Source organism: Diceros bicornis, chromosome 14 (assembly GCF_020826845.1).
Source record: "Diceros bicornis minor isolate mBicDic1 chromosome 14, mDicBic1.mat.cur, whole genome shotgun sequence".
Lineage (NCBI taxonomy): Eukaryota > Metazoa > Chordata > Mammalia > Perissodactyla > Rhinocerotidae > Diceros > Diceros bicornis.
The window spans coordinates 31,189,218-31,217,050 of record NC_080753.1 but is presented as its reverse complement, the minus strand read 5'-3'; the positions used below and the strand labels follow the sequence as shown (position 1 = coordinate 31,217,050).

Sequence of the window (27,833 nt, the reverse complement as noted above, 5' to 3'; positions counted from 1 at the left end):
TCAAAACTTGTTAGATACAACTTAATAGTGTTTAGAGGGAAATTTATATCATTAAATCCATATGTTAGAAAAGGAGATAGGGCTGAAAACCAATGATTTGAGATTCATCTTGAGACACTACAAAAAAGTTAGTATATCAAACTCAAACACAGCAAATAGGAGAAATAATAAAGAGATGACATCAGTCAAATAGAAAAAGAAATGTTCGATGAAGAAATGCAGCACAGTGGGGGGGGGGAAGCAGTGCCTGGAAGGGAGTAAGCACTAGATATGTGGCAGTTACATTATTGTCACTCAAGAAGGGTCAGCACGGGGCTTAGACAGAGGGCTGGGACCCTCACCTTGGAGTAGGCTGGTCCAGTGGCTCTGCAGGTCCCACCCCAAGTGGAGTGAGGTGAGAATTGGGATGGGGGAGTTGAGGAGGGGAAAGGGAAGTCTCAAAAGGCTACGTGTGTGTGTATGCGTGCATGTGTGTATAAACTGGATGTGGTTAAACTCCCTTGCGTGCAGTGGCACACCAAGCAAGGTGGATTGGGAGGGGCTGCACCACGGGGAGGAGTATTTTGTCACTAACATTGTTGTAGAATTGGTGGTGCATGGTAACGATAAAAAGTCGGTTTTAGCATTATTTTAAAATTCTCTACAGACAACACACCATCTTACTGCCTGCACCCAGGCAACCCTCCCTCCGCCCTGCCCTTGGTAAGCTGCAGCCCGTGTGGCCCAGGTGAGTAAACAGTCCAGCTCCTCTACCAGATTGGGAGCCCCCAGGGGCACCCACAGCAAGTGAGGATTATTTTGCATGTAGTAGCATAATTTTGTACAGAAAAGGTCTTTCCTAAATATTTGCTGAATGAATAATTGAACAGAGTAATAATGAAGGAGACAAGAAAATACAGGCAGAAATTAAACAAGCAGACATTTAGTTTAAACATGAAGAAAACCTTCCTAATGACCCTGGTTGTAAAATAATGCAACTCAGGGAACACCATCTCATCAGAGATCTAGGGCTTCTTCAACTTCTTATGCTTTGGACCCCTTCATCAGTCTGTTGAAGTCCATGGAGTCTCAGAATAGTTTTCAACTGCATAAAATAAAATGCATAGGATTACAAAGGAAAACAATTGTATTGAAGTACAGTTATCAAAATAAAAAACATATGTGTGGTCATTAGATCTGGCAGTGGGTCTAACCACTACCATAACCACAAAGAAACAATGAGCACATGTGGCATTTTGAAATTTCTGCAACAATTTGAAGGTGATATAAAACCATCTGTGATTTCTATTGGTGACAGTCACAGAACTGCTAATGCTGCTGTGGTTTGTTGCCTACATTTGTCACTGGAGGAAATGCTAAATTTCAGTTTGAGGTTAGTGAAAATAAAATGTAATTTTTCCCCATCCTCATTCACAGATCCTTTGGGATCCTGGTTGAGAGCCTTGCATTAGAGCCAGCCATGTGTCAGAGTGGAAAGGGAGCCAATCAGAACATGTTTCTCCCTGCCCACGAGCCTTCTGACCATCAGTCCCTGCTACCCAGATCCTGGAACTGGCCTGGCTTCTGTCTTTTCCAAAGCCTGCCTGTTCAGGTTTTCCTTCAGGTCTGTAAACATCCTTCCAATAACTTACTCTTCTTAGAGTTCATTTGTTATTTCTCTACAGTCAGCTGCTTCCTTAGCTCCATGACTCCCAGCCTGGAGTCACGGAACAAGAGGTGAATGTGGGCACAGCATGTTCAAGCCATGAGCGGCTGTGTGGTGTTGGGCTTACTACTTATTCAAGCATCTGAATCAGGAAGAACACCTCCTTACAGGGCAGGCGTGTGAATCAATGAGATGAAATAGCAGCTCTATGAGATCAGGGACTGTGATTTATTCTATGCTGAATCCACAGTGCCTAACACAGAACACAGAGAAGGGGATCAATAAATATGCCTTGGTTTAATGAATATGGTATCTGAAAACACTCTAAACTCTAAAATGCAACATGAATTGCTGTGATCACTATTCCCAGGATGAAGAGAGCTGATTTCTATTCTTCCCCTCAAAGTTTTGTCTTGGTCTTGTTTCTCTTTCTTTCCTTGAATCTTTACCCTGAATCTATGTTGGAACCCAGCCAGTTTGCCTGCTTCCCCTAAAGCCTGATTTCCTGAAATCAGAAAAGCCATGGTTCTTAAATGGAGCATGGGTAGGTCCATATTGATAGGATGGAAAGAAAAGAGGATATCTCTTATTTCTTTTGTCCTCAGGGCACATGTCCACATTCTGAAACGGATGCTGAGGTGCCCCCCCATGTTATGCAGAAACAGAGCTGTTGAACACCAAGTAAATGTTTTCCAGACCCAGTTAAGAAATAACTCAGGGCAATCTAAGGGCAGAGAGGCGGAGAAATAGAGGGAAATGATATTTCTTTAAAGGACAGCAATCTCTGAACAGCGTTGGGGCACTGTTACAACCCATAAGGACACCTCTAAGTCCTTCCTATAGGACACTAGGTAAGGACAGAGACCCTTCTACCAGTACAGACACTGATCTTAAGAGATTAGCAAAGAGAAGGAGGATATTGACACAGTCCTGTCTCAGGGAGTGATCCCAGATGCTTCTGGGTCTGTGAGGCCAGTGTGCCCATCATCAGCAAAAACAAAGAAGTTAGCAGAATCTTTTGAGAGGTGGCGATGTTGGCCAGAAGTCGTTTCAGCCTGGGGATCGCAAGGACCCATTTAAGCCAAGGACTGAATGCTTTTAGACTGAAGGAAAAGTCCGTTCAGTTGCTTCAGCGCGAAGGCGCGTGGGAGAAGCCTCATCGCCTTCTTGCGCAGACAAGGCGGCAGAGACTGCTCAAGGTTGGAGCGGACAGAGAACAACTCCATCCCCTGGTCGATGCTGCCCCCTGGAGGTCGATATAGGTATCGCGGCTCCCTTTCACATTATTGTGTCTCTTTTTCATCCCATCCTGAGGGACTGTTGGGTCCGAGGGTTCCTATGGATACCGGGGAGTTCAATGTCCCCGAAAACTGTGTGCTCCGATATAACTTGAATGCCTCGGAGTTCCAGAATTACGAGCCTCCTCATATTCCAGCAATGTCCCTTCTAGAGGCCTGCAAGAGACTGCGCTCATTGGTCAAGTCTGAACATTTGGGTTCGGGTATGGATAGAATGGAAGGTGAGAACCGCGAAAACCAAGGTCCCTGCCTGCACACCCCTTCTGCCCTCAGAGCATTGGTTGACTTTCGATGAAGTCGCCTGTCTCGGAGGCAGTCTTCCTCGCGGGATATCGAGAGAACCTTTCTCTGGGAACCTACTCATTTTGTCAAAGCAGCCTGAGCCTCTCCTGTCCCAAGTCCCAGACCCTGGGCCCTTCTGTCCTCCTCGCGCTGAGGCTGGAATCAGGTCAAATGTGCGAACATCTAGATCCAAGATTGAAACTTATTAGTAGGTGGAGGGAGAGTAGGTGGGTGAGGAACGAGAAGCAGGAAAGGACGGTGGAGGGGCAGAGCGTTCCGGGGCGGGCGCCCGGGGAGACCTCGCACACCACCGCCTAGCAGGCCTCAGGGAACGTCTGGGGCGGAGAGTCAGGCCGGGTAAACCCACAAGGACGCCGAGAGGAGGGGGAAAGTGGCGCTGGCGCGGGGTGAGGTCACTTAAGGACACTGTCCTGGTTCCGCCCCTGAGACGCCTGGACCAATCAGGAGCCGCTCTCAGTCGCTAACTGCTCCCCGCCCTCCCCTGCCCTTTAGCCTCGGGCGCCAAGACGCCCACAGCAGCAAGGTCTCAGCTCTGAGATATGGTTCCCAGAGCCAATCAGAGCGCCGCTCCCGGAGATGGGGCGGAACCCAAAAAAGGCGGGAACGGGAGAGGGCGGCTCCTGCCGGCCCTGCCACGCCCCGCCCCGCGGCAGCCAATCGGAGGAGCCCGCCGGCCCGGCCGCTTCAGCTTGGCCTCAGGACGCGGGCCGAGCTCTGCATGTGGCGCCTCCGCACCCCGCGGACCCTCCCCTCCCTGGCTCGGCAGGAGGGCCCCGCATCCAGAGGGCCTACGCGGGGCATAGAAACTGCTTTCCTTCGACCACTCGCCGGGACCTAGGAAGGAAAGGATTAGACGTAGGGTGGAGGAAACATCCCCCAATTACCACGTTCCCGACTGCCCGCGCCTTCCCCTTTAGGACTTAAAAGCGCCCGCGTGTCTCTCCGGTCTACAGTCTGAGTTAAAACGAAGTGTACAAGCGGGGCAGCAGGAAGGCTCCAAGTCAAACACGGAAATGGATGAGCCTGGCCTGCCCCTGCCCCCACGGGGCGGGTGCTACAGCCCTCCAGCAAGGGACTGTGACGGCCACAAGCAGAGGAGCGAAGACGCTGCTGCTGAAGGAGACGAGACAATCCCAGGAGCAGCTTGAAGGCGCGGGACGCAAGGAGAGCCAAGGTAGCCCTTGGGAGCAGCGCCTGAGGCTGCACAGCCAGGTTCCCAGCCCTTGATGCATCTGCCATTTTAACCAGGGGCCACCTTCCTCCACCGGGTTGGTTACTAATGAAATAGTCCCCTCCCTAAAACCAATGCTGCCACTTCTTTGGCCTGAAGTAACTAGAGGTCAGAGGTTACTATCCGCACCCCTTAGTGGACACCCACCAGAAGGGATGTAAGCCCAGGAGGTTGTCAGAGAGGGAAGGTGACCCTGGAGCTGAGATGGGCCTCCTTGAAGGCCCCAGAGGAAGGAGAAAGGAAATGGGAGAAGAGTGTTATGTCATATTAAATATTTATTGTTTTCTGCAGACTGACCTTGGAGTAACTCTCAAGCCAGGAGGGGATTGGTTAGTGTTCAAGTTGCTGAGATCTTAGGTCAAAAAGCTACAGAAATCACTTAGACTGAAAAAAAAAATCAATGACTTAGAGGCATTGTCCCCATGCCACCAATTCCAAGAGATGAGGCTTCACACCTCAGGCTACGGTGACAAGCATTGAGTGAACCAGAGACTGAGGCAGTGAAGGTTTTACTGGTGGAAAAAAAGAGTCTTGGGTGTGTGTGTGTTGTGTGTGTGGGGGGGGGGGTGACAAAATTGGGAAAATGAAAAAGGTTGTTTTGGAAGCCCAGGGGGAAGCAGTCCTGGGAAACCTGAAGACACTGGGAGATTCAGAAAGCCAAGGGGGATCCAGCTTATTCTGATGAGGCAGGGTCCTGGGAATGAAGGCAGGATCCTGGAATGAAGGACCCGGGAAGCAAGGGGAGAACTGGAAGGGGACCGCAGGTGAAGAAGGGTATGGTGTGGGGTACAGAAGTCCAGGAGAGGGCTGGTGGATCCGAGGGTCCGGCACATCAGAAGTTGGGCTTGTGCTTCTTGAGTTCCACCATAAGGTGGTGAATGTTGATGAGCTCAGCCCGGGCAGGGAGGGCTCGGAGCTGGGGCTGAGACAGCACCCGGTGGAAGCGATGATAGAGCTGGATCAGCTGGGTCAATGCTCCCTGGTCAGAGAAAGTCATGGACGGATCAGACTGTGGGGTGACACTGATGATGATTAGGAATCAGGTTAGGGCTCATCCAGAACTTTAAGGGTCGCTTGGATGATGCTGAGCTGGGCGGAGGCGGGGGTGGAATTAGTAATAGGGTGGGATGGGATTGGGGGCTGGGAGTTATAGGTCACCTGGATGATACTGGTTCCATTTCTGAAGTTGGTGAAACTACGCATGACGTCCTGACTCAGAGATTCCACCGATGATTTCCAGGAACTACCAAAGCCACGGATCAGCTGAGTAACCCGGGCTGATAGCAGGAGGAAAGAGAGAGTCAGAGAGGGACTAGGCTGGGTGGTCTTCGACCTCACTAAGTCCTCCCCAAGGCACAGCCAGCCTCACCATCCAACCCTTCTTTCCTGCTTTACCCCCACCCCATTAATCCGCATCCTCGCATTTTTTTTTCCCACTCACCTTACCACGGACCCCACCACTACCACACCACCCTCATACCTTCTTCCCCTCTAAGTCGCTCGGCCTGTCCACGCTCAATCAAAGACTCAGCCTCCTTCACAAATGCCACCAGACCCCCAAAAGGGGGAGACAGCAACTCTTCAATGAATTCCTGGAGAAACACACACATGTATACACAGGGTCGAGTGTTCTGGTGTGAGCAGATTTTCCCACTTCTGGCATCATGACTGACTAGGTCATTAGAACACTCCCATAGTAGAACAGCTAAACTCTGAAAAGGTCTCATACTTTAAGACACCACTGGTCTCACAAGAGGTAGGGGAAATCTCCAAGGATCCCCCTCCTCAAAAAAACAAAAATAAGCAAAAAAAAAAAAAAAAAACAACTAAACTTGAGCTGGGAGCAGAGCAACAAGAAATTGGAGTCAGGGCTGCAACCAAAGAGGTAGGCAGCTGGGAGAGGCAGGGCTACAAGAAGGCAAATGGTGATGACAACTCTGCTAGCCGGAAACTGAGCCCAATGCCAGCCTCGAGTGGGGAAGCGGAGCCTGGGTCTCTTGTGAGAGCCTCAAAGAGGAGGCGATGTAGACCCAGGTGGATAGCATCTTTCAGCTACTGCAAAAGCAGAGGCGAATCCTCTCTGAAAGAAAATATTCTCAACCCCAATTCTCAACCCCCAGATTAAGATCAAACAATGAACTCAAAGATACCAGACACAAAAGAAAGCACGCTACCACAAGAGTCAGCACAGACAATAAGCAATGGACTTAGACCTCCAAAGACTGCCAACATTAGAACCGTCAGATACGTAAGCAGTTGTACATTTTGTATGAAAGGTTTAAAGAAGTTAAAGATACAGACACAAAGATGACCAATTAACAAGATTAGGAATGGATAGACTTGAAACAAAATGGAACTTTTTAGAAAGGATGTAATAATAAAAAATTTTTTTAATTTAAAAAAGTTAACAGGCTAAATAGCAAATTAGGAATACTTGAAGAACGATAACGGCAAATTGGAATTTATAATTGAAGAAATGACTCAGAACGCAGCAAAAACAGACAAGGAGATGGAACATTTTAAGACATTGAGAGGTATAGAAATCTAATTAATGGATCTAGGCAGTTATCATTACTGACAACGAGAGAGCCAAGAAGACATTATGTGGCCCGATGGAAGTACACACCACCATCTCTTACATATCCTCATAAAAAAAAAATCTAATTGGAATCTGATCCTTTCCATCTAACTACACATTTATGGGAAAAGAGGAACAGTTAGCCACACCATGGGATGCAATTAGCCGAATCCAGACTGTATGTCATTCTACACGACAAACAATTCAGTGACTCAGTTTCTTCCACAAATAAACTGCAGAGGAGGGGGGCAAAGATGGAAGGGTAATCTACAGATTAAAAAGAGACATATGCATGGACTGTATATGGATCCCAATTTGAAACATAAAAACCATTTATGAGATAACTGGGGAAATTTGAACACTAGCTGTTTTAAGTGTGCTGGGTTGTTTTTTAAGTGTGTGATAACATATTGTGGTTTTGAAAACACATCTGGATACAGATGAAGTGATGATGTATAGGACGGAATTCAAAATAACTAAGGGGGCACAGGAGGAGGATGAACAATGGGTGTTGATACAGATGAAACAAAACTGTGAGTTGTTATTGGTTGAAGATCTGTAATGGGACCTGAGGGTTTGCTATGCTGTTCTCTATATTAGCATGTACATTTTAAATTTCCCACAATAAGAAGGAAAAATATTTTTTAAAAATGGAAGAGCAGAATTTAAACAGAAAAAAAAAAAGAAAAAACAAAAAACCCAACCCAGATAGTAAGATCTGGTAAGGCCAAAGTGAAACTTTTATTCCATTTAAAAATAAACTACTTTCATTTAAAAATAAAATCTTTTTACTCTTTCCACAAAACATCCACTTATATCCACTGAAAGTTGTTAGGTAACTAACATGAGACTAGGGAGACATTCCCAAGAATGGCTCTTTCTATAAATAAGGGATCTTTCTTTATTTGTGATATGCTTTTGGACAGAGATTAAATAACCAAATTCAACCCATTACTTAAATGCAATCGGTTGCCTAAATGCAATAACCCCCACCCGCTCTTAACAACGTAACAGTGGAGGGCACAGGGAGTGGACTTCCAAGGGAAGGTCAGCTGCCAGAGATGAGCTGCCCTGTCTAACACAGTAGCCATGAGTCACATGCAGCTACTGATCACCTGAAACATGGTAAGTCAGAACTGAAATGCAGTGTAAGCATAAAATACACACCAGACTAAGGAGATTTCACATGCGGAAAAAATTTAAATAAATCATTACTAATTTTCTGTTGATTAATATGTTGAAATGATAATATTTTGGATATAGTAGCTTAGATAAAATATACAATTAAATTCATTTCACCTGTTTATTTTTTGCAATGTAGCTACTAGAAAATTGAGGATTCCTCACGTGGCTCATATTTGTGTCATGCATTCTATTTCTATTGGATTGCACTGGTCTAGACTTGGATAAACTTTCTTTAAGCTCTCTATCCAGCAAAAGAGAATGTTCTGATAGCAGAGGAGTGACCAGAGGGAAACAGCACACTGGGCTTTGGCTAGAAATCTTTCCCACACAGTATCAAGCAGCAGCCCCCCAAAAAGGACAGGGAGCATTGATGACAGCTGGCTCCCCACCCTGAAATCCCTCGGTGTCTCAGCTGCTTTCAGCAGAGTCCACTGGTTTCAGTGCACCTTTGTGGGATCAGGGGGTCTAGAGAATTGCGTGTCTGAAGGCAAAGCTGACATTCCGTCGGGTCACCTAACACCTAACTGCGGGTGAGGACAACGGGTTTCTTTCTTGTGTAATTACATGTTTATTTTAGTAAAGGAGAGAACAGAATGGGAAAGTTTAACCTGCAACTAATCAGATTCCAGAAGAAGAGAAGAAAGAACAGAGGAAAAGCAATGCTTAAAAAGATACTAGCTGTAAATTTTCCCAAATTACTGAAAAAGATAAATTCAAACACACAGGAAACACGAGAACCAAACAAAATAAATAAAGAGAAATCCTAGACATATTGTAGTAAAACTTCAAAATACCAAAGGAGAAAAGATCTTTAAGAGCGTTCCAAGAGAACAAACTGCCTTCAAAGGAACAATGATTAGAACAACAAACGACTTCGCCACAGCAACAATTTCAGCCAAGAGTGGAAAATCATCTTCTAAATGTTGAGAGAAAATAACTGTTAACTTAGAATTTGACAGTAAGCCAGCAAAACTATCTTTTCCTAACAAAGGTGAAATAAATACATTTATATAAACACAAAAACGAGTTTTACTACCAACAAACTTTCACAAAGTAATTTGTAAAAGATTTACTTCAGGAAGAAGGAAAATTACCCCAAATAATAAACTGAGTTTTAAAAAGGAATAGTGAGCAAATAAACTGGGAAGCATGGAAATCCAAATAAATAGTATCACTATAAAATAGCAATAATTAGTGGCCAGCCCAGAGGTGTAGCTGTTAAGTTTGTGTGTTCTGCTTCGGCAGCTTGGGGTTCGCCAGTTCAGATTCTGGGCATGGACCTACTCACCACTCATCCAGCCATGCTGAGGCAGCATCCCACATAGAAGAGCTACAACACTACAACTATGATACACAACTAGGTACTGGGGCTTTGGAGAGAAAAAAGAAAAAGAGGAAGATTGGCAACAGACATTAACACAGGGCCAATCTTCCTCAAAAAAAAAGCAACAATTAAAAGTAGGACAGGGCAGGCCTCGTGGCTTAGCGGTTAAGTGCGCACGCTCCGCTACTGGCGGCCCAGGTTCGGATCCCGGGTGCGGACCTATGCACCGCTTCTCCGGCCATGCTGAGGCCACGTCCCACATACAGCAACTAGAAGGATGTGCAACTATGACATACAACTATCTACTGGGGCTTTGGGGAAAAAAAAGGAGGAGGATTGGCAATAGATGTTAGTTCAGAGCCGGTCTTCCTCAGCAAAAAGAGGAGGATTAGCACGGATGTTAGCTCAGGGCTGATCTTCCTTACAAAAAAAAAAGTAGGACAGAAATAGACATTTCCCCAGAGCATCATGGCGGAGTGAGCTTCCCCCATTGAACTCTCTCCCTCTAAGACACAACAAAAAGGACATTCATATTCCAACAGAAGCTATTCACACAACACAAGGGACATCTGAGGCACCCAGGCAGCCATACATCCGAGGACAGAGGTGCTAGAATCCCCAGAGGAAGTGGAAGGACTTCCAGCTTCTTTGGCCCAGCACAACCAGTTCCAGCTTCTTTGGCCCGGCGGCACTCCAGCTCCTCCTTCTTCGGCCCAGCGCACTCCAGTTCCAGCTTCTTCAGCCCAGCGGCGCTCCAGGCCCTGCTTCTTTGGCCCAGTGGCACTTCAGCTGCACCTGCTTCAACTCACCCACACCCGAGCCCCAGCTGCTTCGGCCTAGCTGCGCTCCAGTCTCAGCTGTTCCCACGCTCCAGCTCCAGCTGTTCCCATGCTTCCCCCCCAGCAGCCTCCAAGCAGCCACGCCTCAGATCAGCCAGGGGCTGGCGAGAGTGCCCGCAGATTGAGGCGGGCCAGAATACACAACTTGACCCCCACCCAGCAGCAGCAAGAGGAAACTGCGACCATATATTTTCACTATGAGGAAAAGTAAGCCAACAATGACAGGCACCATGCAAAAATATATTAAATCTCCAGACCAAAAGGAAAATAACAAGCACCCAGAAGTCAACCTGGAAAGCACAGAAATGTATAACCTTAACGACAGAGAATTCAAAATAGCCATCATAAAAAAGCTTACTGAACTACAAGAAAACACAGACAGACAATTCAATGAAATCAGGAGTTTCTTCACAAAAGAGATTGAAACTTAAAAAAAAAAACAATCAGAAATCTTAGAGATGAAAAACACAATAGAGGAAATAAAGACAAAGCTGGAAGCCTTAAGCACCAGAGCTGACAATATGGAGGAAAGAATTAGTATTATTGAGGACAGCAATGCAGAAATGCTCCAGATGGAGGAGGAAAGAGAACTAAGACTAAAAAGAAATGAAGAAACTCTCCAAGAAATATCTGACTCAATTAGGAAATCCAACATAAGGATTATAGGTATTCCAGAGGGAGAAGAGAGGGAAAAAGGAGCAGAGAACTTGTTCAAAGAAATAATATCTGAGAACTTCCCAAACCTGGGGAAGGCGCTAGAAATACCAGTGAATGAAATAAATAGATCTCCTAAATATATCAACATGAAAAGACCCTCTCCAAGGCATATAGTAGTAAAGCTGGCAAAAGTCAACACCAAAGAAAAAATATTAAGGGCAGCTAGACAAAAAAAAAAAAAAATAACATACAAAGGATTTCCTATCAGGCTCTCAGCCCATTTCTCAACAGAAACTTTACAGGCTAGGAGAGAGTGGAACGATATATTCAAAATTCTGAAGGACAAAAACTTTCAGCCAAGAATACTCTATCCAGCAAAAATATCCTTCAGATATGATGGAGAAATAATAACTATCCCAGATAAACAAAAGTTAAGGGAGTTCATTGCCACAAGACCACCACTACAAGAAGTGCTCAAGAAGGCCCTCATGCCTGGGAAAAAAAGAGAAAGAGGATTCAAAGTTTTGAACAAGGAGGAAAATAGATCGACAAAACCAGAAAAATTGCAGTCTTCTATCAAAATAGATTAGCAAACACTTAAATATAAAACCAAAGATCAAGGGAAGGTAAGGACCAAGCATAAATATAACCTTATCATGTTAAACACGAACTCACAACACAAGAAGGAATAAGATGTGACAACAATAACTTAGAAGGGGAAGAGGAAAGGGATGGAATTGACTTAGTCTAAGGGAATAAGAGGCCATCAAAAAATGGACTATCACATCCATGAGATTTTTTATACAAACCTCATGGTAACCACTAACCAAATAATCAGAACAGAAGCACACACAATAAAGAAAGAGAAAACTAAGAGAACCCCCATACAGAACTACCAAACTAAATTGGTATTCTGAAACACACGGGACAAGAAACAAAAGAAATGCAAAAGAACCGGAAAAAGAGCGATAAAATAACAACAACAAGCTCCCATATATCAATAATTACCCAAAATGTAAACGGACTGAACTCTCCAATCAAAAGACACAGAGTAGTGGGATGGATCAAAAAACAAGACCCAACAATATGCTGCCTCCAGGAAACACATCTCAGGTCTAAAGACAAACACAGGCTCTGAGTGAAAGGATGGAAGACAATACTCCAAGCTAATGGCAAACAGAAAGCAGGTGTTGCCATACTTATATCTGACAAAGTTGACTTCAAGATAAAACAGGTAATGAGAGACAAAGAGGGGCAATATATAGTGATAAAAGGGACACTCCACTAAGAAGACATATCACTTTTAAATATATATGCACCCAATACAGGAGCACCAAGGTACATAAAGCAACTATTAACAAACCTAAAAGGAGATATTAACAACAACACAATAGTAGTAGGGGATCTTAACACCCCACTCTCATCAATGGACAGATCATCCAGACAGAAAATAAACAAGGAAATAATGGACCTAAACAAAAAACTAGATGAGATGGACTTAACAGACATATACAGAGCACTTCATCCAAACAAGAGCAGATTACACATTCTTCTCAAGCGTGCATGGAACATTCTCAAGACTAGACCATATGTTGGGAAACAAGGCATGCTCATATAAATTTAAGAAGATCGAAATCATAACAAGCATCTTTTCAGACCACAATGCCGTGAAGTTAGAAATCAACTACAAGAAAAAAACTGGGAAAGTGACAAAGCTGTGGAGCCTCAACAACATGCTACTAAACAACCAATGGATCATTGATGAAATTAAAGGAGAAATCAAAGCATATCTGGAGACAAATGAAAATGAAAATACGCCATACCAACTCATATGGGATGCAGCAAAAGCGGTCCTGAGAGGGAAACTCATAGCAATACAGGCCCACCTTAACAAACAAGAAAAAGCCCAAATAAGCAACCTCAAACTACGTCTAACAGAATTAGAAAAAGAAGAACAAACAAAGCCCAAAGTCAGCAGAAGGAGGGAAATAATAAAAATCAGAGCAGAAATAAGTGAAATTGAAATTAAAAAAACAGTAGAAAGGATCAATGAAACAAAGAGCTGGTTCTTTGAGAAGATAAACAAAATGGACAAACCTTTAGCCAGACTCACCAAGAAAAAAAGAGAGAAGGATCAAATAAATAAAATTAGAAATGAAAAAGGAGAAATTACAACAGATACCACAGAAATACAAAAGATTATAAGAGAATACTATGAAAAATTATATGCCAACAAATTGGACAATATAGAAGAAATGGATAAATTCCTAGACCCATACAACCTCCCAAAACTGAATGAAGAAGAAATAGAGAACCTGAATAGACCAATCACAAGTAAAGAGATTGAAACAGTAATCAAAAAACCTCCCAAAAAATAAAAGTCCAGAACCAGATGGCTTCTCTGGAGAATTTTACCAAACATTCAAAGAAGACTTAATACCTATCCTTCTCAAACTATTCCAAAAAATAGAGGAGGGGGGAACAGTTCCCAACACATTCTAGGAGGCCAACATCACCCCGATAACAAAGCCAGGCAAAGACAATACTAAGAAGAAAAACTACAGACCAATATCCCTGATGAACATAGATGCAAAAATCCTCAACAAAATATTGGCAAACCGAATACAGGGGCCGACCCCGTGGCTTAGCGGTTAGGTGCACGCACTCCGCTACTGGTGGCCTGGGTTCAGATCCAGGCGTGCACCGACGCACCGCTTGTCTGGCCACGTTGAGGCGGCGTCCCACATACAGCAACTAGAGGGATGTGCAACTATGACATACAACTATCTACTGGGGCATTGGGGAGAAAAGGGGAAAAAAAAAAACGAATACAGCAATACATTCAAAAGATCATACAACATGATCAAGTGGAATTTATACCAGGGACACAGGGATGGTTCAACATATGCAAATCAATCAATGTGATACACCACATTAACAAAAGGAGGAAGAAAAACCATATGATTATCTCAATAGATGCAGAGAAGGCTTTTGACAAGATCCAACATCCATTTATGATAAAAACTCTCAACCAAATGGGTATAGACAGAAAGTACCTTAACATAATAAAGGCCATATATGACAAACCCACAGCCAGCATCATACTCAATGTGGAAAAACTGAAAGCCATACCTCTGAAAACAGGGACAAGACAAGGGTGCCCACTCTTGCCACTCTTATTCAACACAGGTTGGATAAGTTTCTGGCCAGAGCAATTAGGCAAGGAAAAGGAATAAAAGGAATCCAAACAGGCAATGAAGAAGTGAAACTCTGGCTGTTTGCAGATGACATGATCTTATTTATAGAAAACCCTAAAGAATCCATCGGAAAACTATTAGAAATAATCAACAACTACAGCCAAGTGGCAGGGTACAAAATCAACTTACAGAAATCAGTTGCATTTCTATATATCAACAACGAACTAACAGAAAGAGAACTCAAGAAGACAATCCCATTTACAATTGCAACAAAAAGAATAAAATATCTAGGAGTAAATTTAACCAAGGAAGTGAAAGACCTATACAATGAAAACTAGAAGACAATATTGAGCAAAATCAATGATGACATAAAGAAATGGAAAAAGATTCCATGCACTTGGATTGGAAGAATAAACATTGTTAAAATGTCCATACTACCTAAAGTAATTTACAGATTCAATGCAATCCCAATCAGAATCCCAAGGACATTCTTCACAGAAATAGAACAAAGAATACTAGCATTCATATGGGGCAACAAAAGTATAGCTAAAGCAATCCTGAAAAAGAAGAACAAGGCTGGAGGCATCACAATCCCTGACTTCAAAACATACTACAAAGTGATAGCAATTGAAACAGCATGGTACTGGTACAAAAACAGACACACAGATCAATGGAACAGAATTGAAAGTCCAGAAATAAAACCTCATATCTATGGGCAGCTAATCTTTGACAAAGGAGCTAAGGACATACAGTGGAGAAAGGAAAGTCTCTTAAATAAATGGTGCTGGGAAAACTGGACAGCCACTTGCAGAAGAATGAAAGTAGACCATCTTCTTTCACCATACACAAAAATTAACTCAAAATGGATCAAAGACCTGAAGGTGAGACCTGAAACTATAAAACTCCTGGAGAAAAATATAGGTAGTACACTACTCGCCATCAGCCATAAAAGGATCTTCTTGAATTCCATGTCTACTCAGACAAGGGAAACAAAAGAAAAAATAAACAAGTGGGACTTCATCAGTTTAAAGAGCTTCTACAAGGCAAATGAAACCAGGATCAAAATGAATAGGGAACCCACCAGCTGGGAAAATATATTTGCAAACCATATATCTGACAAGGGATTAATCTCCATAATGTATAAAGAACTCACACAACTGAATAACAAAAAAACAAACAACCCAATCAAAAAATGGGCAGAGGAAATGAACAGACACTTCTCCAAAGAAGATATAAAGATGGCCAATAGGCACATGAAAAGATGCTCAACATCACTAATCATCAGGGAAATGCAAATCAAAACCACACTAAGATATCATCCTACACCTGTTAGAATGCCTATAATCACCAAGACAAAAAGCAACAAATGCTGAAGAGGCTGTGGAGAAATGGGAACCCTAATCCACTGCTGGTGGGAATGCAAACTGGTGCAACCTCTATGGAAAACAGTATGGAGATTCCTCAAAACATTAAAAATAGAAATACCTTATGATCCAGCTATCCCACTACTGGGTATCTACCCAACGAACCTGAAATCAACAATCCAAAGAGGCTTATGCACCCCTGTGTTCATCACAGCATTATTCACTATAGCCAAGACATGGAAGCAACCCAAGTGTCCCTCGACTGATGATTGGATAAAGAAGATGTGGTATATATCGCTGTGCTTTGGTGGCCCAGGTTTGGTTCCCGGGCACAGACCTACAGCACTCGTCGGTGGCCATACTGTGGCAGTGACCCACATACCAAATAGAGGAAGACTGGCATAGATGTTAGCTCAGTTTGAATCTTCCTCAGCAAAAAAACAAAAAAAAAAAACATTTAAGGTGTTTTAAAGCCCACATACTCTTTGAGAGAGGGGTTAAATATTAAGTTTAGATGTTAAGCTAAATATGCAAGGTAAAATTTAAAGGACAAATTCTAAAAGAATGGAATACAAAATCCAAATAATTAGAGAGAAAAAAAAATGTAGTAAGAAAAGCAAAGAGGCAAGAAGCACAAAAGACACCAAACAAACAGAAAACTAAAGATGGTAGAAAAAAGTCCAAATGTAACACTAATCATAATAAACATAAATGAATTAGAATCATAAATTAAAAGGCCAAAACAATTCAATCAGATTTTTAAAAAATTCCTGCTATATGCTATTTACAAAAGACTTAAAATGTGAAAACATAAAAAGGCTGAAAGTAAAAGAATGGAAATAAATTAACAGGCAAATATTAACCAAAATAAAGCTGGCAGAGCTATGTTAATATCAGACATAACAGGCTCTAAGACAAAATCATCAGGGCTAAAGTGGCACATTATATAGTGACAAATGCTTCAAGTCACCAGTAAGATCTAACAATTCTAAACTTTTAAGAATTAAGATAAAATAAACGGGGGCTGGCCCTGTGGTGCAGTTGTTAAGTGTGCGCGCTCCCCTGCTGGTGGCCCAGGGTTCGGATCCCAGGCATGCACCCACGCACCGCTTGTCAGGCCATGCTGCGGCGGCGTTCCACATAAAAAAGTGGAGGAAGATAGGCACAGATGTTAGCCCAGGGCCAGTCTTCCTCAGCAAAAAGAGGAGGATTGGCCCGGATGTTAGCTCAGGAGTGATCTGAGCTAACCAAAAATAAATAAATAAAATAAAATAAGCTGAAACTATATAAAGCAAAATTTGATAGAACTGCAGGAAAAAGTGAGAAATCTGTGAATTTCAAAGTATCTCTCTGAACTATTGCTAAGGAGACAAAAAATAATCAGTAAAGGGGCCGGCCTGGTGGCATAGGGGTTATGTTCACACGCTCTGCTTCAGTGGCCCGGGGTTTACAGGTTCAGATCCTGGGTGGGGACCTACACCACTCATAAAGCCATGCTTTGGCAGCATCCCACAAACAAAAATGGAGGAAGATTGGCACAGATGTTAGCTCAGGGCCAGTCTTCCTCACCAAAAATAAATAAATAAATAAAAGAACAGTGAAGATATAGATGATGTGACCAATACAACTAAAAAGCTTGATTTCCACACCTGACACTTAAAGAATACACATTCTTCCCAAACACACATGGAACATTTACATGATCATGTACTAGGCCACAAGCAAACCTAAACAAATTTCAAAGAATCAGTACCCCAAAAAACACATTCCCCATCTACAATGCAATTAAGTTGGACATTAATGACAAAAAAGATAAGTAAGAAAACTACTTTTGGAAATTTTAAAACACTCCTCCAAAAATCTCACAGATCCAAGAAGAAATAATCAAAATATAAAAGTTCTTAGAAGTATAATAAAAATGCTACATATTCAGACCTACAGAATTCAATAAAACCAGTACTTAGAGGGAATTTCATAGTTTTAAATCTTTCCAGATGCTTTTCCTGGCAAGTTCTATGAAACTTTCAAGGAAAAGATCATTTCAATCTTAATCTCTTTCAGAATAAAAAGAAATAAAAAGAATACTTCCTTCCCACCTCCTATGAAGCCAGTATGACTTTGCTACCAAAACCACACAAGGATAGTACAATAAAGGACGACTGCAGGCCAACCTCACCTATGCAGAGAAGCAAAAATTCTAAATGAATTAGATCAAATCCAGAATGGTTTAACATTCTAAAATCTACAAACGTCATATACCACATAATAGATTAAAAAAAATAAACTATATGATTACCTCAACAGTTGCAGAAAAGCACACACTCTTGATTAAAAATTCAATACCCATTCATGATTTTAAAAAATAATAACTCTTGGCATACTAGGCATTGAAAGGAACTTTCTTAACCTGATAAAGAGCATCTATAAAACACCTGCAGCAACATTACGCTTTTTTTTTTTTTTTTGTGACGAAGATCAGCCCTGAGCTAACATCCATGCTAATCCTCCTCTTTTTGCTGAGGAATACTGGCTCTGAGCTAACATCTATTGCCAATCCTCCTCCTTTTTTTCCCCAAAGCCCCAGTAGATAGTTGTATGTCATAGTTGCACATCCTTCTAGTTGCTGAATGTGGGACGCGGCCTCAGCATGGCCGGAGAAGCGGTGTGTCGGTGCGTGCCCAGGATCCGAACCCCGGGCAGCCAGTAGCGGAGCACACGCACTTAAGCACTAAGCCATGGGGCCAGCCCGCAACGTTACTCTTAATGGGGAAATGATGAAAGCTGTCCTTTTAAAATTATGAAAAGATTAGGGTTCTCACTAGCACCACTTCTATAATGATTCAGCTTTGTACTGGGGGTCTTAGCCGTGCAGTAAGAGAATAAAGACATAAAAAGTTAAAGACATTGGGATTAGAAAGGAAGTACTAAAACTGTCCTAACTCATAGACGACGAATGCCTACATGGAAACACACACACACACGCACACAAATCTCCAGAAATATTATTAGAAATACCCACTGAGGAAGGTGGCTGGCTATATGGCCAATATACAAAAATCAATAGCATTTCTACATACCAGTTCAAACAACAAGAAAATTTCTTTTTAAAAAGATAATATTTAAGTAACAACAATTTAATAAAGGACAATTTCTAAAAGAATAGAGTAGAAAATCCAAACAACTAGAGAGAAAATACATTATTCCTAGTAATTCCTAGTACTATTCCTAGCAATTATTCCTAAATAAATGTAGATTTATTCCTAGTAGAAATAATTACAATAATAACTCCTAGCACACTAGGGATTAAAAGGAATCTTCTTAACCTAATAAGGAGCATCTACAAAAAACCTACAGCTACATTACCCTCAATGGGGAAATGATGAAAGCATTCCTTTTAAAATCAAGAACAGCATAGGATTCTCACTACGACCCTTCTGTTCAACCATTCAACATCGTCATAGAGGTCCTAGCCAGAATAGAAAGAGATCAAAGACATAAGAAATTAAAGGCAAAGAATTAGAAAGGATTTATTTATTCCTATTAGGACTAAACCTACATATTACACCTACCTAGAAATAAAGCTAATGAAAAATTTGCAATGTCTTTGTGCTGAAAATTATAAAACGTTGTCAAAAGACATTAAAGATTATCTTAAAAAAGGAAGAGGGAGCCCATGTTCATGGACAGGAAGTTTCAATATCATAAAGTGTCTATTTTTCCAAATTGATCCAAATTGATCCATGCAATTCCAATCAAAATCCTTAATGGTCTTTTTATGTTAAAACTTAAAAGCTGATTGTAAAATTTATATGAAAAGTCAAAAGGCCAATAACACTCAAGATACTGATGAAAAACAAGGTAGGGGAATTTGCCCTATAAAGCATAATAATTAAAATTGTATTACAGGGCAGACATAGTGATCAATGGAATAGAACAGAGGCAAGACGCACATCTTTGTGGAGTTTTCCTATGTGACAGAGACAGCGCTGCAGGTTAAGTGCAGAAAGAAAGGAATTTTCTATAAATAGTTCTGGGCCAATTATTATCCACATAGAAAACATTAAATTGGATTTCTATCTCACATCATACACAAAATATCTAGAGAGACTTAAATGAAAAAGCAAAATTCTACAATATTAAGAAGAAAATGTAGTATAATATTTTGTTGACCTTGGGGTAACAAGGACTTTCTTAAACAAGACACAATGATAAAGAAAAGATTAATAAACTCAATCATATCACAATTAGGAATTTCTGTTCATCAAAAGACAACATAAAAAATGTAAAAAGATAAAACAGATACTGAAAGATGGCTATATAATCAGCAAAAGACTAGTAAGCAGAACGTACGAAGAGCCCTTATAAATCAAAAAGAAATACACAAACAACCCAATTTCTAAGAGATCAAATGCTATGATATTTTACAGAAAAGAAAAATTTGTATGACTACTTAACATTTGAAATGATGCTCAATCTCATTAATAACCAGGAAAATGCAAACCAGGACCCCAATAAGATACCTTCCAGAATGGCAAAGACAGTCTGATAATACCATGTGTTGGAGAAAATACGGCTCAGTGAGAATTCTTACAAATTGCAGATATGGAATAAATTGGTACAACCACTTAGGAAAACAATTTGGCACACTTGTCTCATACAGTTGAATACCGGCAAACCCTGTAAGCAGCAAGCCTACTTCTACTTCCAAGAGAAACTTTCGATAAAACTTGTCTATGTCTACGTGCGCTAAAAGACATAACTTGTCATAAAACAATTCTCACAGTAGCAAAAAAATAGAAATAATCCAAATGTCCACTTACAGGAGAATATGTTAAACTCACACAATGTAACATTACATAGCAGTGAAAAAGAATGAGCTACAGGGCCGGCTCCGTGGCTTAGCGGTTAAGTGCGCGCGCTCTGCTACTGGCGGCCCGGGTTCAGATCCCGGGCGCACACCAACGCACGGCTTCTCCAGCCATGCTGAGGCCACGTCCCACACAGCAACTAGAAGGATGTGCAACTATGACATACAACTATCTACTGGGGCTTTGGGGGAGGAAAAAAAAGGAGGAGGATTGGCAATAGGTGTTAGCTCAGAGCCGGTCTTCCTCAGCAAAAAGAGGAGGATTGGTAACGCATGTTAGCTCAGTGCTAATCTTCCTCACCAAAAAAAAAAAAAAGAAAAAGAAAAATACAAAAGAAAAGAATATAGACCAATAATGACAGCATGTTGCGAACCAAGAGTTATAATAATTCCAATTCCGTGTACCTAAAGTCCATTAACTGCCTCTACCTACACACACAGACAGACAGCACACACACACACACAAACGCACACACACAGAACTGAAAACAGCACAGAAGACTGTCTCTTTCTTCTTCCCCACACCCCTACCTGTGTCCGAGCATTGAGCAGCTGCTGGAAACTCTCAACCTCCTTGCTGTCATCTGCAGCCCGCTCCTGAGGGAAGACAAAGGGAAATCTCAAGTTCAGGGAGAAGCAGCCCTTCATATCAGGATACCCCTTCCTTCTACGTGTGCTGTACTGTGCCAGCCACCGTGCCAGACTCCAAGAAGAAAACATGGAACAAGACCAACATACTCCCTGCCTCATGAAGCTAAAAGAGCAGCGGGGGACCCCAAATTCTCTGGGTAGTACCGGAGACAGGGAGAAGGGGCATCTGTTACCATCAGCACACCGAGCATCATGTCATAGTTGTTGATCAGAAACACGAGCTGCTCCTTCCTAGAGGAGAACTCAGCTGCCACTCGGAGGACAAAATTCTCCACTTCCACCTGAAAAAGTTGAAAGGAGAAGGTGACACGAAAAGACAAAGGCATAGGGCCCCTCCTCACACTCCAGCCCGCTGCGGCGCCCTGCCCTCACCTGTAGCTGCCCTAGCAGCTGCATCGTCCGTTCATTCGGAATGGTCTGATTGATGCTCACAAGGGCAGAGGAGAACTCTGCATATCGGCGTGTGATCTGGGAGAAAGAAAGTGGGAAGAAAAAGTCTCACCAACTTCCCAGCCCAACCAACACAACCTCCCAACTCCCTGGGCGCTGGGCAACCCAGCTGTGCGACTCCCACCTACAGTCTCTCCTACCAACAGTGCCCAATCCACTCTGAGTCTGACCACACTCTTAGACTGCCCCTCACATAGTGTGACCACATATCCAGCCAGGCCCACGACACAACTGTGAACCCGGCCAACCCCCACAGTGAAGCTCAGAGCCCTGCCTTTCAGGAACCCCTCTGTTACCCTTGCCCTCCCTCACATAGTGGGGCCGAGTATCCAGGCCCCCAAGGCGCTGAGGGTCAGTGCTTCGGACACTCTGGACATTCATCTCCAGGATCAGCTCAAAGCGTGGCCACAGCAAGGCAAGCACCTGTTCCCAGTACCTGTGGGCTTAATCAGAATCAGAAATGAGCTGGCGAGAAACGTCGCGGTGCTAGCGGGTGGGGGTGGTGGTAGAGCGTGTGTGGGGAACCTGATGAACGGCTGACAGCTGGTGGAGGTGGGAGTCGGTGTGAGAGGTGAGTCAGAAAGCAGCAGCACTGACTCCGGGCAGATGAATGGGAATAAGGGGCAATGGTATCAGGTCGTGGGAGCCCAAGGGTCAGCGCAGGGTTGTGTCAGACCAAGAGTTCAAGGCCAGGGGGGCATCAAGGACTAGTACTCAGTGACCTGTCCAGGGCGGGCACATCCCTCTTAGCTGCAATGTTGCGGAATCGGAGGACGATGTGGATACAGAGAAAAACAGCAATAGCATCGTAGCAGTCAGCGAGATAGGACTCCAGGTGTTTCTGTGATTTAGGAACAGGCAGAGGATTGAAAGATGATGTTACTTTGTCATTCCCAGTGGCTATGGAAAAATGCACGTGCTCCTTTGGGGATGTGGCACAGGGAAGGAGGGAGGGAGAGAGATCTAAAAAGGAAACGTCCTCTCCTCCCGTCAACCGGCTGCTCGGCTGGTCTTGCTGCCTTGCTCACCAGGATGGATGATCACAAGCCTATCAGAGCAGAGCACTAAGGTTTAGGGGCCCCTGAATTCAGGTGCTACTGCCTGGGTGTGGGTCAGCAGTAGGGGTAGTCTCAGGGATCCCAAGCTTTGAGGGTTTCATGGGGAGTCACACTGTGAGTACGAGGCTTAGACATTTTAGAATGAAGAGGTCTTGGTTTCAGCACCGCCAGAGTTGTGACCCTGCCTCCCCCCGGCGCCAATGAGGACTGAGGACACGGGCCTAAGAGCACAGGAGCGGGGATCTCACCAGGGTCATGTTGAGTGTCCGGCCCATGACGGCATGGAAGAGGTCGTGTGCAGCCGGGCCAGACACAACAAAGAATTCACAGATGAAAAGATATTCACGGCAGGAATTGTCCAGGAGGGCGTAGTGCTGGCTGCGGAAAAGGGCCTCAAATGGATACTAGAAGGGGAGGGGTAAAGAAGAGAGACAGAAGGGATGGACCCAACACTGACTCCTAGTGGCTATGGCTGGAAAATCAGCAAACCTGGGTCATGAGGGCTCAGGAGACCCTTCCCACCTAACCCAACTCCAGGCTGTGAAAGAGCATGCAGAATGGGTATTGAAGAGGTGGGGGAAGGGGCACAAGAGCCCATACTCACCTGCTGTTGCTACTCCTGCCTCCACCTCCACACCTGCCTCATGACATGTCACTCCCCTCAGCCAGCCTCTCCCCTCTGTCTGCCCGTAAGCCAATTGTCCCTACCCTTTCACATCACAGAACACCAAGGTGACTAGGGAAGGCCAGTCTGAGGTCTATGGGGACTGATCCAGAGGCCTGCAGGGTAGGAAGCTTTCCGTCACCCATGCTCAGAGTCCCCTCATGACTGAAGCTTGTTCCTCCTCCTACCCTCTGATCTCCCCGCTGGGCAGTGTGAGGCACCAGGATGGGGGCCTCCAGTTCAGTGGGAGAGATGACAGAGCCACGGGTCCCCAGGGTGAAGATGGTGTTCCTGCTGCGGAGGGATGGCTTCGAGAAGAATCGTGAAGGGTCAGAGTCAGGGAAAACAGTAAGATCATAATTGTGATGGAAGATCAAAGACTCAGTACCTCCAGGGACCCCAGGCAGCCAGACACAGCCTAGATGTCCCTCTTTCCCAGTACCAGGGTGCCACTGCACCTGACATCTGTGAATGGGCTTCAGACAGCCTCCATACTCCCTGACATGATATGCAAAATTATGTGTCAAGATAATATGTGCTTTCATCTAGGGAGAGAGGCCATAGCCTTTAACATATTCTTGAAGCTTTTGGTCCCACAGAAACAGGTAAGCAGCAGTGCCCTGGAGACTAGAGGCAGAAGCCCCCTCACTCTCTCGGCCTAGCATGAGGGTGCCTCAGCTCTAGGATATCTTTCTTTGCTGTGTCTTCCACGCCCATTAGATCATCCTTCTCAGCGACTTCCTCGTACTAGAGAAAACAAAACAGAGAACTGGTAAGCGTCTCTTCCCATGGTATTATAAAAAAATTTCTTTTTACATTGTCCCCCCTTGCCCAGCAGTGGCCCCTCTTCCCAGCCCAGGTGCCCAGGTGCCTCTGGCCTCACCTGCACCTTCATGAGCCGCCCCAGGTAAGAGCGGTAGTAAGACAGGTAGATCTTGCTCAGCGTCTCCACATATTCATCCCTCATCTCCTTTGCTGTGGCTCGCTCATTGCCCAGCAGGAACTGATAGAAGAACCTGGGGGGGCCAGGGACGAGTCAGTCTCCTTGCCTGCCCAAGAAACCAGACACCACAATGGGCTGCTCGCAGCTCAGAGGCCATCCCGAGCCCTTCCTTCGAGTGGCGACCTGTACTTCAGCAGGGCCGTCTGGGGGATCTGATAGTTGGTCATTGGTTTTCTGAAGGAATAAATCTTCTGAAGGATGAACTCTCGGATTTTCGTCACTGCCTAGACGTGAGGGACCAAACAAAGGCATGAACCTGCAACCTTCTTACCATTTGGGAGGCAGTGGGGGAAGTGACAAATGTTAAATATAGGAGGAGAAAGGGTGGAGAATCCCTATTCAGCATTTCTTAAGATTTTCAAGGGAACCCAGAGATGGGAAGTAAAGGCAGGGTGAAGTTCTTGGGGGCAAGCTACAATGAGCTCTGCCAGGGAAATCCAGGATGAAGGTCTCAGGGAAGCTAGTTCTAGTAGTTTCTAGAGTATCCAGTCCCACTCCCCACCTTGACCCGGAGCCGGTCGAGCACGCCTCTGACATCTGCGCAGGCAGCTGTGCCTCTGGCCTCCTGCTCCCGGACTGCGGCCGCCTTGGCATCCAGCTCCTGCAGCTGCTCCAGGAACCTGGGCTCTGTCACTGGCGCCTCCAGAATTGCCCTGAATAGCAGGAAAGGGTGAGCTGGGTTAGGAGGGAGACCCAGACATCCCTAGACTCCAAACCATACCCCCTACATCCAGCCTGTCTCCTCTTCCCATCTTACACTGTATCACACAGTCAGGACATGGGTACAAAGTTTTCTGTTCCTGAACCACCCCCCCATAAGCCTTGGACCCCCTCACTACATGCCTGACCCTGGTGATTCCTAATCTTTGATGCCTAAAGCATGCATCAGTGTTAGAAAGAGTTGTCAACCCACTCATCAGTTTCTGGAAGGCACTTGATGACCTGGAGCCAGGAGACCCATGTGGTAAGTAGGGCAGGCCACCCCAGCCCATCTACCTGCCATAGATATTGTGGCCCTTCAAACTGGTGACTCACGTGACCAGAGCGGAGGGCACCACCAGACCATCGACAAGCTCCCCAAGTTTCCCCCGAACTGCCTGGCGGTTTCGAAGCCGAATGTTCATGGCTCCTGACTGTTCCTGCAGTGTCCGGATCTCAGAGCTGATGGAGCTGAGGTCACTCTGAAAAGCTCCCAACATCTGCTCCATGCGCTGCAGGAGGGCAGGAGATGTTGCTGGAGGGCCACAGGGTTGGTAGGGGACAAGTGGGCCACCTAAGTTTCTTCGTTAAGTCTCCAGTATCTATTAGTCCATGAGGGCAGTGGGTGATGAGGGAGGAGGTACCCCAAAGGTCACCGGCAAATAACATTAGTTACGGTAGTAACAATAAAAAAGTCTATTGAGGTCATCCTGAAAGTGACTCTAACTGTCCCCCCTGAGGCTGGAGACCCAGAGAATGGCACCAGAGACCATGATCTGGGTTCAGGTTCAGGGTTATTGGGGGTCCCAGGTCATGGTTACTAACCTCAAGGACAGCATCGCAGGCTGTGATCTGGTTGTGCAGCGAGGCTATGTTCTCACTCTCTTGGATATCTGACCCACAAAAAGTCAAGGGGCCTCACTGTGAAGATGGAGATGCTCAGACCCACACAACCTCTCCACTTTCTCCCTGAGGTGACAGAAACCTCCGAGAGAAGATGCCAGCCCCATGGGCTGTCAGCACCACATCCCACAAAATCCGTTTTAATAACACCCCCCTTTTCCTCTGCTGGAGGATACAATCTCGAATGGATTTCTGCTCAATCTGCTGAAGCTCCAGCTCAACCTGCTTTGAATAGTGACGGAGATCCACACCCTGGGAGAATGTAAACACGACAGGTCAGGAGGAAGTCACAGTGAAGGGAAACTAGAACAGAAATGACGAAGGACTAGAGGGGAAGACACCAAGGTGACATTATAAGAGCAAGAGACAGTTTTCTTTTTCTTTTCTTTGAGGGGAGGGTAGGTGGAGGGAATTAGTGGGAGATTAGTATAGTGGAAAGCCTCACCGTTTTAAGAGCTTCCTTCACTAACTCATCCTCCAGATTCGCCTGAATGTGAACTGGAAATAGAAGTAAATCATAAGGGTCCAGCTCCACAGCTCCCTCTCCCTTCACTGAACATCTGCACACCATCGCTGCCTTTTACTTCCAGCCCCCACGCCTCTCAGATTATAGGCGCTGCATCCACCCTGTGCCATCCCTTACCGTCCACTTCATCCAGGATGAATTCATCGGAGGTGATGTCCAACTCTCCGAGTTGCAATGGCTCCTGAAGACCAGGACCACCCCCCTGGAGGGGGACAGGTTAAAGGGAGAGAATACATGGAGGAGAGAAAACAAAATATAATGGGATAATCCCCAATCCTTCGCGGCGGGGCTTTTACAGGATGCCATAGGCACCGAGTCAAAAAATTCTAAGAGTCTCACATTGTACCGAATCTACTCCTTGGGGTTGATGGGTAGGGAATATGACAAGGAGACAGGCAACCCACAAAGAGTGTGGAGGTGTCCAGATGAGGAAAATTAGGAGATGCAGAGGACAGAGCAGAGCTTGCAGTTGAATTTAGCATCCCCAGACTCCTGCTATCTTAGGTGTTCTATCATAATCCCTCTGGGGAGCCCTAGCCTTTCTCGAAACGTCAGCTAACACATAGTGTTTACCTGCATGCCCGGTGCCATCTTCCAAATACTCACTCATCTAATCCTAACCGACACCCTATATGGTAGCTCTTATTTTCTTCACCTTACAGGTGTGGAAAGCGATGGCACAGAAAGTCTGGTTAACTCGGCCAAGGACACAGTGTGTAAGCGCAGAGCAGGCATTAGAACCCAGGCCGTCTGGCTCCAGAGGGCATGTTCTAAACCTTTATACTACACTGCTTGTCTGTTCTCCCCCCAAATCTGGAGGTTAATTGAAATTGCTCCCTCGGATCCTCAGTCTCGGCCATTCTGGTCCCCGCTCAGGCTCCGGTCCGATGACAGGGAGAGGTATGGGGAGCCAATCCAGGCATCATCACGGTAGCAACCGAGCTCCCAACTTGTCCCACACCCAGCCCAGGCCCTTCTGACGCGAGGACGACCGGCCGAGACTCCGGAGGGGAACCGCCCCGCGTTCTCACCAGTGGGCCCTCCTCCTCCTCCATATCCGAGGCCCCGGCCCGCAGCACCAGCTCCCGGGCGGCGGCCGCCATCGTCGCGGCGGCGGCCATTCCGCGCAGCCTCACTTCCGGCAGCTGTCAGTCCGGCGGGTCGCTTCCCGGGACAGGAACTACAAGTCCTGGGGCGTCTTGCACAGCGCAAAATCGTTCCCAGATAGTTGAGTTTAATTGTTTGACTCCAGCTTCCCCCTTTCGGTTCTAACCACTTCATCCGAGTGCAAATGGGAATGGGAAGTCTTAAACACAATCTCACGCCGGAACCTTTGCTGCTCTCACAGCCAAGATCTTGACGAACTGTAACGAGAGAACGCACCGGAAGTT

At 44.8% G+C, this 27,833-nt stretch overlaps 1 protein-coding gene across 2 annotated transcripts; it reads right to left on the bottom strand.

The window, feature by feature from the left end:
• Positions 1 to 687: 687 nt before the first annotated feature.
• On the bottom strand, positions 688 to 27,829 carry VPS52 (VPS52 subunit of GARP complex). Of its 2 annotated transcripts, none has more exons than XM_058554622.1 (20): positions 27,474 to 27,829; positions 26,560 to 26,644; positions 26,362 to 26,414; positions 26,093 to 26,168; positions 25,839 to 25,906; positions 25,350 to 25,525; positions 24,817 to 24,967; positions 24,438 to 24,538; positions 24,195 to 24,327; positions 24,001 to 24,058; positions 23,500 to 23,633; positions 22,896 to 23,051; positions 22,312 to 22,430; positions 21,902 to 22,025; positions 21,512 to 21,607; positions 21,313 to 21,420; positions 21,020 to 21,085; positions 5,958 to 6,069; positions 5,636 to 5,754; positions 688 to 1,084 (listed from the first exon to the last, which is right to left on the bottom strand). In XM_058554622.1, the coding sequence occupies exons 1-20, from the start codon at positions 27,561 to 27,563 to the stop codon at positions 1,016 to 1,018; spliced, it is 2,094 nt and encodes a 697-aa protein (XP_058410605.1). In that variant the 5' UTR covers positions 27,564 to 27,829; the 3' UTR covers positions 688 to 1,015. The 2 variants fall into 2 exon arrangements, with proteins under 2 accessions (XP_058410605.1, XP_058410604.1); XM_058554621.1 differs by lacking the exon at positions 688 to 1,084 and adding an exon at positions 4,735 to 5,456 and having other exon boundaries at positions 27,474 to 27,828.
• Positions 27,830 to 27,833: the final 4 nt, after the last annotated feature.